Here is a 12,074-nt window from a genome sequence, read left to right as displayed (position 1 = left end):
GGGGCAGCTCAAAAGACACCAAACAGAAGCGATGTGTCTAATTTCAGATGCAGAATGATTTATTTTCTGACTGCAGCAGCCGCTGGCACAGCACGCTTGATCGATGCCACAAGGCGGCGTATTCCACGTTTGTTTTACTTTGTAAAAATCCCCGGTTCCGTCCCAGCGTAAGCCTGTCCGACCGTGCAAACCATATTGCGAGACGAGCTCGAGTCCCAAGGACCCGGTTTCTTCTCCCAGATCAGGAGAGGGCAACGACGTTATTGGGGGGAAATACGATGTTATTGAATGTGAACACGTCACCCACGATGGGGGACAGGATTGCCTTGAGTGGAGGAGGGAGGGGGGGGGGGGGGATCGATCGATTCGTGGCGCTCGTCGCAAATCAAAGCGGACCCTTCAGGTCGCACTGCGACCCCAACTGCGGCCAAGTCGGGTCCCCGTCGACGGCCGTTCCTGTTGGCACACAGAGCGCCTGACAGTCCCGCGATGTACCGTTTCAACTGACCGACCCCAAACCCTTGGGTTCTGCCAACGAGCGCACTTCTCCCTAGGACCCTCCACTCGCATTGCGATGCTAGCCTTAGATCGCGGCCAAGTGCTTCCGCGCTTACAACTCGATTGTTGCAGTTTCCGGCTGTCTTTGAAAAAGCATGGCTGTTGTTGGTGGCTTCGGCCACGCTCAGGGCGTATCTGGAGAATCAAAGACAAACGCCTTGACGTCGGGGGAAATTGAAGGGAAGAGAGTGCATCGACCAGGGGGCCACCGACCGGAGTTAAACCAGGAGCATGGAATGTGAAGCTGGGCGAAGGGGCGTCGGGAGGGAATCAATGCGTACTGTGCGGTAATATACGTTACGTTACCGTACGGATACGAGCTGGAGCCCGTTTCGCTCAGGTGACGTCTGAATGACGTAAATTACCCGAACGGGCGGTTCTCGGACCCTAGCAGGCCGCCATCACCCGAACAAGGACCGCGGCCCGCACCTGCTCCAGCAGAAGTTCCGTCGCTTCCATTGATCCACCCGCCCTACAAGTAGACCTTCCAAGCCACCCTTTCCTGCGCTGGGGGATCGATCCTTCCATCCCAGAGACGGAAGAGGAGGGGGGGGGGGGGGGGCCTGAAACGTCTTGTCCTGCAATGCTCCGTCCTGTCCACAAGTGTTTTCTCAGTCCTCAGGCCATCCCCCTCCTTGGTGGCCAGAAACTTGCCCAATACTACCTCATAGCCGTCTATTGACTTCTCCTCTCTCTTTTTTTTCTCTTCTCGTCGCTTATCGCTAGGTTGTCGATCCGGCCCTGCCGCGTCGTTAGGTTTCCAGCCATGCACCCTCTGGAATGCACGCCCTCGCGAATTGTGAACCCATTCCTGCCATCCCTCAGCATCCTTGGCCTTCGGGCCAACCCGATTTCCCGAAACACCCTTGTGATCGACAAGGTGCTGCTACAGTGCGATTACTGCCTGCTGTAGGTAGGTTCGTAGGTATCTGCAGACACGGGTGCTATCTGGAACAGCACCACGCCTGTCTGGTTGCGAGATGAAAACGTGTACCTACCTGTAGCCTGCTGCCATCTCTTTGTCACAACCTTTGCGTCGCGGTGCTTGTTACCATGCATTTGGATCACAGCACGGGCACGACTCTAAAGACATGCACCGCGGCCGACCCCCATCGTGGTCTACTCGAGTCATTTCACCGAGTCGTGGACGCCAATCTCGGTCATCCCAAGGCTCCTCAGCTCCCTGGCGGCCTTATTTGGGACGTCCAGGGATTCGCTGCACGTTAGATGCTAGCGCACACGGTGGTTGCGGATCCTCCAAGACAGACGGACGTGTCAAATCGGCCCCTCGACTGTTTGCACCTCAACAGCCTCAAGCACCCGAGACCCCGTCGAGAGGCGGTCAGTGCCGGGCTGGGGACGGGGGTTTCTGCGATCCTTCGAATGCCCCCCCTCTCCGTGCTCCCGGAGGTGGGTGCGTGGCCGAATCAGGTCTCTCGGGCATGGCCGTGCGCCCGCTTTCTGCTGCACGGCATGGATGCTGAATCAAGCGCTCACGGTACCCAGCAGGCCGTTTCCACACACCCCCTCCACACCCCTACTTGTACGTAGTGTGTGTACGCAGTACATACGTATAGTGTAAGGTAGTGGGCTCGTAGCGTATGTACAGGTAGTATAGGTACTGTATGTACATACTACTAGTGCGTATGTACCCACCTCTGATGCATTCACGCCCCCCCCTTCCCCCCTCTCTCGGGCCCCTCGCCCTTTCGCCTGGTACCGTACCACAGGCCTGCATTCCGTACCCTCCCACCGCACCCAGAGACACCCACGGGCACCAGCACCACCTCATGCAGGGCTTGTGGACGGTAGCGTCGCATCTGCACAGTACGCGCGTTTCCGTTTCCTTTCGCTCCCGCCCTACCATCCATCCGTGTTCCGGTCCCCGGCCACCCCCCCTTGCCCGCCTGCCCGCTTGCTGGCTTGCCAACCGAGCCCGCCGAGGACCGCTTCTCGCTGGCTCTGGCTCTGGCGCTGGGCGTTGGGATCCCCGGGAACCCTGGGCCATTTGGGGTCGGGAGGCTTTGATTCGCCAAGGCCCAAGCAACCCAAGCCCGCCTAAAACGCCTCCATACCACCAACTGGAACCCTTCAGCCCCGCCCCGTCATGGCACGTCGGCATGCCCCATCCCACACGCACGCTAACTTCGGGACCCAGGCCGTCAGCAAACAAGGGAACTCCCGCTCCGCTCCCTGGGCCCTGGCCTGGCCTGGCTGAGGGAGAGAAAAGGCCCGTTCCAACCTGGAAGTTTCCCGCACCGGGAGCTGCGAGACACGCCCCCCCCCCCGTCATTCCGTACCCAGAGGTACCCGCTCGGTTCCTCCCACCGGGCGTCCAGCAGCTGACCTGGCCCGCCCGCCTCTTAGTTCCCTTTATCGTCTATTTATTCCCCCAGCTCTCCCGCTTTCCTCCCTTCGCACCACCTTTTTATCATCTTTGCCCCCCCCCCCTTCCCCGCCTGTGGCCTTGTTGCACTGGCACTTGGTCACTTGGCTTGTGTCTGCCCCGGCTCGCCACCGAAGCCGGAATTGAATCAAAAACAACCGTCCCTTCTTTCCTGGGCCGCTGGGTTGGAATCTCGTCGTTGAGGCGGGTTCCCCCCCTCCCCCCCTCGGTTCCCTGGAAGGAGAAGATTGCCGCGACACACACGTTGGCTGCCAGATAACAACCTGGCAAACTGAAAAGACAGACAGCCTAGCCAGCCTTCCGCCTGGATTGTTGTTCCTTGCATGGTGCGAATTGGAATTGCTTTTTATAACAGGAACATCGACGTCAACGGGACCCGTGGATCCCCCGTGACGCCACGAAACAGAGCGTCGGGTGGTGCAGCTTTCTAGAACCCGACTCTCAGAGACCTCGGCCGGCCTAACCAGCCACGGCCCCCTTGGGACGCGCCGATTCCACCATGGCCGACGAGTATTTGCGCAACAGACCGAATCCTCCCCAAGAAAACAGGGACGAAGCAGGCTATCCGTCGCTTCCACCGCCGCCATCCGCATCCGCATCCACATCCGCACCACAGTCTGCACCTGCACCACCACCGCCTCCCGAAGCCGACGACAGGCGCCGTCTCGCCGCTGTTCCGGAAAACGTTGCGCTGCCATCCATGTCCTCATATCCGCCCCCGGGGCCGGCGTCGGGCCCGGCGTACCCGCCCGAGCCGCGGTACCCCGACAGAGGCTACGCACCCGACTCCAGATACCCTCCTCCTCCGGACACGAGATCATGGGGTCCAGCACCGCCCCCGCCAAACGGCTATCCCGCTCCGCCGCCAGATCCTCGCTATCCGCCTCCGTTCCCTCCACAAGATCCGCGCCAAAACCCTCGCCAGGACCCACGCCAGGACCCTCGCCAGTTCGACGACCGCCGGCCCTTCGATGACCGGCCCCAGCTCGACGACCGCCGGCAGTTTGACGATCGAAGGGACTTTGATGACCGCCGGCCGCCGCCGCCGCCGCCGCCGCCTTCGTACGACGATCGGAGACCGTTCGATGAGCGCCGCCCGTTCGACGACCGGAGGCCGTACGAGGACCCACGCGCGTACAACGATCCGCGCCCGTATCCGGATGGCAGGCCGTATCCGGAGCCTCCGTATTACGATCCCCAGCAGCAGCCGCCCATGAGGGGCCCCGCGCCGTACCCTCCTCCAGATTATTACCGATACACGCCTCCGTACCCCTACGCCATGGCGCCTCCGGCTCCGCCACCAGCCTCACAGCAGCAGACCGCTCCTAGGCAGAGAACCTCGATCGCCTGCCGCTATTGCAGGAAACGAAAGGTAACAAACAAGACATGGCAATCGTGCTCGTTTCGGGGAGGCTCTGGCGCTAACTGCGGCACCTGCAGATCCGTTGCAGCGGCTACACGCACACCACCAACGGAAAGTGCACAAACTGCGACAAGCTTCGGATAGACTGCATCTTCCAACCCGTGTCATCCAACTCGTCGGCCGCCTTCATTCCCGTCTCGGCCGTCCCGGGAGGCGTGCCGCCAGGCACACCCTTGTTCGGCGCGTACGGACAGCCGTTGCCCCCGGCTCCTGGACCCGCACCGCCTCCGCCTCCGGCCCAGGTCCGCCCGTACCCGCCTTACCCGCCCCCACCGGCTGAGTATACGCCACCGATGCACTCGCCCACCGGCTCGTTCGGATCTTACGACGAGAAGGAAATTTCTCGGCGCCGGCCACGGCCGCCGGAGGAGGAGCATCCTTCGAGGCCTCCTCCGCCCAATTATCCGGTCGACGACGATCCTCGTCGCCGGTCCCCGGCCTCTCTCAACGGAAATCGCAACAACACCCCGCCCGCGGGCTACTATGGCTCCATGCCCGGGACCTACGAGCGGGATAGGCCCCCCACCCCTCCTTTCCAGGGCGCCAGTCCTAGCCGCACCTTGCCGCCGCCGCCGCCCCTCATGAGCCCGCAGGCCTCGGAGCGGTCTCCCATGCAACAGCCGCCGCCGCCGCCGCCGCCATCGTCGCAGTTGTTGCCGCCGCTGTCTCAGCAACAGTCTCAGCAGCCGCCACAACCACAGGAACAACCTCAAGGGCCACCACAGTCCCAGCAGCAACAACCTCAACCGCAGCTTGCGCCTCCGCCTAAGCCGCAGCCGCAGCCTCCATCGGGAGGCTACCAGAACCCCATGAGCCTCAAGTCTATGATGGGCCCCCAGGCTCCTGCCAACGACATTGATCGGAACATGCTGGGGAGGCTAAACCGGCGGTCGTGATCAAAGGGAGAATGGCTGTGTGTTTTTCCAGAAGCCAAGGTCATCAGAACTATGTAGTCGGCGTTGCCGGTGTCGTTGAGCTGGGCAGTAGGAAGGGAGATTTGCAATCACATCCGACTCCCTCCCTCGTCAGTATTACCTACCTAATTGCTTGTTCGTTTCCGTCACCGCTTCCTGCTTCCTCTCACGCACCCTTTTGTGCCGGTTATCTCGGGAATCATAATGGCCGGCTCGCATTCTTCGAGCGGATGCGGCCGGAAGGCGGTGCGACACATCCACAGGGAGGAGGAAGGGTTTGCGACCTACAAACGGTCTATTTATTGGCCGAGGTTGCTCTCGTTCCTTCATGGGTCTCGCCGGGGCGAGCAAAGAAATATGAGTACATCCTAATGCTCTGCTTACTTTGAGTACAGCATCGATCAAGGGTTATATGTATGCATGTATGTACGTATGTATGGGCGGGAGCCAGACTCGAAGTCTGCATTGTTTGTTTGTTTTATAGAGTTAGATCAATCAAGGAACTGCCTCGCGGCACTCGATACGATTGTTATGTTTCTGTTTCCTTTTGGCTGGGTTCGTTCTTCTTGTCCGTCCGTTCGTTGGTTTTATGCGTTTTGTTCGTTGGGCCGCGGAAAGCCCAATGTGAAGGGCCCTCGGCGTTTTGTTCCCGTTCAAGCGCAGCCTAGGAGCGTAGGAATGAAGTTCCATGTTCTACTCGGTCGTTGGTAGTGTCCCACTACGGGTATGTCCAGGAAGAAGTATCCAAGGCACGCGAATCCTACGGTTTCCCCATGACGGTTGTTTGTGCTGATTCAACTCGAGATGGTTTGCTCAGGGTAATAAATCAAACAGTTCGTTCGCATTAATTCTTTTATTTTTATTTTTTTTTGTTGGAGGGGGGGGGGGGGGGGTGAGGGGCGGCTAGTTTGGGCTATGAAAGTTGCCTAACGAAGTCACTGTTCCTATTCCTACTCTCCCCTCTCAACGCTTGTGTCTTTATCCAGCATCCCTCTCCCCTCTTTCCTCTATGGGTATACCCCCCCCCCCATTGCGTTTGCCGCCCGTGTGGCCTCTTTGCATTTGCCCCCCTCCCCCTCCTCTGGCTGGCTGGCTACCCTCAGGGAGTCCGCCACGGGTTGGCGAAACGGTGGCTGGCTGCCGAGCGGCTCTTGTCTGCCTCGGGTAATCGGGGCCGGGCATCAGGGGAGTTACTGGGTTTGAGGGTTGGAGAAAGAAAAGCCAAAACGGACCGGCCAGGGAGTGATGCCGGTGGTGGCACAGGAAAGGGGGAGGGAGAGAGAGAGAGAGAGAGAGAGAGAGAGAGAGAGAGAGAGAGAGAGAGAGAGAGAGAGAGAGAAAGAGAGAATGAGAGAGGGGGGGGGGGGAGGGAAGCGTGAGTGGGGTGGGTAAGCCAGGGAGCGAGCAAGTGGTGGAGCTCCCGACCGCTTGGCTGTATTGTGTTCGTGGGGTGGAATACAACAGGATAGAAGGGGGGGGTGGTTGTTACAGTGGGGTCGGCATGGCATGAATGGATGTCAAGAGGGCTTTTGGTGGGATATAGCATGGGGATGCCCGACGGAGATAGATGGATGGGTGAAGGGGCGATGGATGAGGGGGGTTTATGGAGATTGGGTTGAGAAGAGGGGAATCAGAGGGGAGTCAGGAAGAGTAGGGTACGTAGGTAGTAGAAAGGGTTGATGACCTGGGATGGGCGATGGACCTCGGAGAGGTCCAAGAGGTGTCCAAGGAAACAGAGCACCGAGCACTTCAGGTACCTAGCTGAGGTTCTCGTACAGGGGAAGGGGGGAGGACGGGTGGTAGGTAGTTAGCGTTGAACTTGTTTCTCCCTATTTTTTGTTTTGTTTCCGCTCAGGTCAGGGCATCATCATCTTTGTTCCCAGCTGCCTTTCTTGGGTCATTCACGACTTTCCAGCAATGCTGCGCTTGATTTGATTCAGGGCGTGGGCCATGATCCCTTGTCGATGGGATAAGCAGGCCCGGCTTGCCACGCCGCGGTATGTAGAGAAGCTTGCGGCCATGTTATGACTTGTCATGACATGCCGCTGGCAATCCTGGAAGTTGGTAATACAACGAATTACTGTCAAAGCATGCAGGGTATCCCCCTCCGTTTCATGGTGTCATTAGGCCCTTCTCCCTTACTCCGTATTTCCCGCAAGCCCACCAAGTCACGGGTTCGCCGTGTCCCCACCTCTGGGTCTTCCCGCCTCCCGCCCATGCAGGTCTCAGACTCCCTCCACCGGAGATCCAGCAAGGAGAAAGGCTGAAGGGTTCGCCGGGCGCTGGCCTGGCCGGACCAGCTACCACAGACACCGATACCCTGGCGATGCTGGGCACACGGCCAACGACGAACCCGGTCGAGGTATAGCACGCTTGGCAAGTGCCGAAGGTGGTAAGGTGAGGAGGTCCAGCAAGCCGGGTCCATGGAACTCGGCATTCCTTCCATCTGGTCCACCGTGGCATTTCGTCAAGACATGGGCGCGTATGATGATTAATTTCAGTCGTGGCGGGGGAGAGGGAGCGGGAGAGACGAGATGAACACGAGGGAACGAGCACAACGGTGGCAAGCAAAAGCCCACCTTGCACCAGGAAGCGAAGGGGAGGAGAGGGGAGGGCTCCAGGACGGGGGACCAGGAAGAGGGGGTTGTCAGATTTCTCCCGCCGGGGCCGACCAACGACCTCCTTGGCGGAGACGTCACATCAGGCTTCAAGGGAGGGACTTTCTCCAAAGAGGCCCGGGGAGCCGTGAGGGCCCGAGCCGCGGCGCGTTTAGTGCGGTGGAATAACCGGGTGGAGAGCGGAGAGAGCGAGAGACTTTATTGGGCTCTGTGGAGGATAGGTTCGGCCCGGAGCAGGGCTCATCCCTTCACTGTGGATTCAGCTGGGGATGGATGTTGGGGGGGAGAGGGGGGCATTGGGCCTGAACAATGAGACGCTCAGCCGCGGGCGAAAAGTGGGGGACTCTACGATGCTCCTTGATGAGATACGCAGTACACAGTAGACAACCAGGCATCATCAAGCGAGGTCACGGGCGCCTCCAGTTGTGGCGGAAAGGCGATGCGACTTCATCTTCGGATTCCTTGTTCTGGTGTTTTCTTTGGTTGCGGTGGAGATGGTGACTTTTTAGCAGAGGGAAGCCTTGCCAACAACGGAAACGGACCATAGTTCGTGGAATGAGCGTTTAGCGGTGTGAGAGAAACGGAGACGGTAGGGAAGATGGTATGGCATCGGTACAAGTAACTACAAGTAAACGGGCATCATGTTGATAAGTATGAGCCGGTACGGTAACAAGTCGCTGACGAAGCTCTGACATGCGCAATACACCCTCCCCCCCGGGGGGGAAATATGAGTGAATAATGCTCGCTCGCTCGAATGGCGTCTGGCCGGTGGTTCCCTGACGAGCATCTCACGCATCGTCCAGGACGCTATTCTTGTCCTCCACATGCTCCTGAGGAATCAATCCTTCTAGACGAGACACACGGAAGATGCAGGACGACAGTTCTGTGTCTTGATCCGAGGCATAATAGGGGGGCTGCCATGGAGAAAGTAGGTAGGCGTCCTTGCATTTCCTCCGCGCAGTGCCGCCAGCTGCCTACTCGCCATAGGCTACCTTAGTTCGGCTGCGTTCACGTCATGCAGACTTGTGTGTTGCTTAGGAGATCGAGGGCTCTTCCCAGGGAATACCTGCCTTTCGACCTGCCCATCGCTCGACTCGTACATGTCCCCTGTGACTCCCACGTCAATGCAGCTCTTCGGATGATGCAGGAGGAGGTGGAGGAGGAGGAGGAGGAAAAGGAGGAGACGGTGGATACGCTCCTGAGGACACCCCCAAGGACCCTGAGAGACTCGCCGCGACCCGAGGGCTCCAGCGGCCGACTCTTACCCTTTCGCTGCGACATCGCGGCGTGGATCATCGAAACGTATTCTCCCACGGATGGATAAAGAGAAGCACGAGCACCAAACGCAATCCTTCAAGCTTCCAGTGAATAACGGGTTTGCAGTCATCAAGGAAAAACCAGGGCCGACCCATGGCTGCCCGGTTTATGCGCCATGACTCGCCGAATCGAGCGAGACACCAGCACCAGCTGCGCTGTGCTGCAGCAGCGTGCGGTGAAGGTTCTCATCCACACCTCTGCAAGCTTCACCCTGGCCGCATCGGACCCGCCTCATGGCCAGTCGATCGAGATGCAACCACTGCCCCATACGCACAGTGCAGTCTTGAAGCCGATGCGTTCATCTCATCGACCTGGGAACTTGAGAGCCCCATAACGGGCCGTGCCAGTTCCTACTGGACAGGAAGACCGTGGGAACAAGAAAAGGGGGGAAAGGGAAGGGGGGGTGGCTTGCTTCTGTTCCGCGATCCAGTTACAAAACCGCGGCCATGTGGGATCAGTTCGGCGATACACTGTCCAGCGCCATGACCTTGCCCGGCCTTACCCGTGCCCAAACCATGATGGAGTTTGTGCACGTTCGCGCTCTCCTGTGCTGTGCAGCTATGGCGCGGAACGGGTCGAAGTCCGTCTCGCCGCCCGGCCCCGAGTGACAGGATCTGCTCCGAGCCGTCGTCGTCTTCGCCACTGACCGATGTGCAGGTCTTCGAGCGGTCGAGACCGCGGCGGAAGGTGTCCCCGTCTCATAACATGGCTGTTCCAAAAGCAAGAAAACTCGAGCCACGTAATTACGCGCAGTTACTATGACGACGTCGTCCGAACCTGTTGCAGTAGCAGGTATATATGGTGCACTAGCTGATGGCAGCATCAGCGGATCCGTTTTTGCTGTCACAGAACCCAAAAGAGCGCCATGGTACGCCGTAAGGGCCGAGGCTGGCTCCAAAACGTCACAGGAGCGGATAAGCACAGAAATCCAGTTGAGCTCACCCCGAGCATGAAAACAAAGAGTCGGCCAGCTACGGCCTGAACCCATGTAGGTATTCTCGACAGCAGAACAAAATGCATGGGACAAGAGTGCTGACCATGCTTTCAGCTGCCTGGAATCCTTACGGAGGGGCTCTGGTGTGAGCTCATCCTGAAATCCGAACCAATGCGATGCGAAGCTTAAGAGAACTGCACCCAAGCATGTGGTTTCGTGGCTTCGGGTACACGACCAGGACCAGCAAGCGCTTACAGAGGACGGTCGGTAGCCTCTGTTTGTGGGCAAGCCCTCTAGACGCACTCCCCCTCGAAAAGTACCGCAATGGAGAGGCATGAGAGGTGAGCCTGGGTCTTCTTACAGGTGTACCTGTAAAGAAGGATGGGGGGAGGGGAACTGCCCACTCCTATCACCACACCCATCACCGCACCCATCCCATACGCATACACACACCACCACCACCTTCGCCTTCACCCACCTTTACCCCCCTCCTTCCCATCGGAGACCCTTTCCAAAAACAGGCGCCCGGCAGCCGTTAAGGGCATTCCCATGCGGCCGTCTAGAACCGCGATTGAACCCTTGAGCCAGCGCTAACCGGTGCCGCTACTGCGGGAGGGATGCTCGTTGATGCCGTCAGCTTACGGTTTCGTCTCACCAACCCCCGCGTCTGGCCAGCTTCTCGAAATTTCCGATGGCATTGCGCCGCACGCCCTGCAGCATGCTAGGCAGGGAGCGAGCGAAGGCCAGGTGGTCGGGACTGCCACATCGAGAATGAGAAGGTATGGGGAGTGAGACGGGGCGGTGAGAGGTTTCAGAGAGGGCGCCGCGATTTGGTGCGTCGTTGAGAGGATGCCTCTCTGCAGGACGGTCCTGAGGACGATGTAATAAGTCAAACCACCGCTTTCTTCCGCTCACCTGTTGGTCGGTTCCGTGTCGCCGTCGCCGTGCCGCCTGAGGATTCTGCCGGCACAAGAGTGCTGACTGACTCTGCCGCACCAGGCGTCGTGTTCCCTCCCGAGCAGGGCAGCTCCCACAGCTGGCATTATGCCCCGAACCTATCCTCGCAAGCTTGCCTCAACCAAACCTTTCCCTCAGGTTTCTTGTCACACAAACCGCCGACTCAGTTGCCGGGCCTCCCGAGCGGTGATCGCAGGGCCTGAGCAACGACCCGACGTCGGATACGGCTGCCACACATTGTGCGCTGGTCTTCGAGGCCGCGACGTCCATCAAGCGATACGTACCTAGATTGAGCATTTACCGGGCTGACATACGCACAGTCTGCTGAAGAAAAAGACGGCACCGTACGGCTCTTGATCCCCTTGGTTGTCGCGTCTCCGCTGTCCCTACCACAGTCCCTCCCACCTCCCGCCCCATCCCAACACCACACCCACCACGATCCCGCTGTCCTTGGGCCGAATTATTCAAACAACCACTCCGTCCTCTCTTCTCGTCCCCGGCCAACAAAATCTAAACGCCCCTCTCCAAGTCGCCGGTCGCGAGGTGGAGACCCGCCAGCATGGGTACCCAACAAGGGGTTTTGAATAGCCTCTTTTCTGGTCCGGGGGGTTCGTTCGCGAAGCCCATGCCGGTGGAGTCCCACTTATTTTTTTTTTCCTTCTCCATAGCCCATCTTGTAGGGGGGTGAAATGGAGGTTTGTCCAATGGTTTTCAATCGATGGCGACGAAAGGGAGACCGGGAGGTCAGGCCTGTACGGCCGCTCGCCCTGTCTAGCCGGGACCGGGCCATGACGTCCTACATTACTAGTCCTAGGGGTGCCTCAAGGGATTTGAGAGAGGCTTCAGGGATAGGGGGGGGGGGGGGGGGTGGATGAATGGCATGACGGTAGTTATGTGTAGTTATGTCGATGGCTTTCGAAGCCAAGGCTTGCGCGTCGCTGCCCGC

General features: G+C 59.1%; 2 protein-coding genes across 2 annotated transcripts; both read left to right on the top strand.

The window, feature by feature from the left end:
* Positions 1-3,464: 3,464 nt before the first annotated feature.
* VTJ83DRAFT_1571 (uncharacterized protein) lies at positions 3,465-5,284 on the top strand (the record flags this gene model as incomplete). The annotated part of the gene is made up of 2 exons (XM_071007745.1): positions 3,465-4,337; positions 4,406-5,284. The coding sequence occupies 2 exons, from the start codon at positions 3,465-3,467 to the stop codon at positions 5,282-5,284; spliced, it is 1,752 nt and encodes a 583-aa protein (XP_070868111.1).
* A 5,221-nt stretch (positions 5,285-10,505) lies between these two features.
* Positions 10,506-11,318, top strand: VTJ83DRAFT_1570 (uncharacterized protein; the record flags this gene model as incomplete). Its single annotated transcript, XM_071007744.1, has 3 exons — positions 10,506-10,512; positions 10,809-10,950; positions 11,171-11,318. 3 exons carry the CDS (start codon positions 10,506-10,508, stop codon positions 11,316-11,318), a joined length of 297 nt encoding a protein of 98 aa, XP_070868110.1.
* Positions 11,319-12,074: the final 756 nt, after the last annotated feature.

Source organism: Remersonia thermophila, chromosome 2, assembly GCF_042764415.1.
Source record: "Remersonia thermophila strain ATCC 22073 chromosome 2, whole genome shotgun sequence".
Classification (NCBI taxonomy): domain Eukaryota; kingdom Fungi; phylum Ascomycota; class Sordariomycetes; order Sordariales; family Chaetomiaceae; genus Remersonia; species Remersonia thermophila.
Note: the sequence above shows the minus strand (reverse complement) of the source record. Positions and strands in the feature narration are given on the sequence as shown.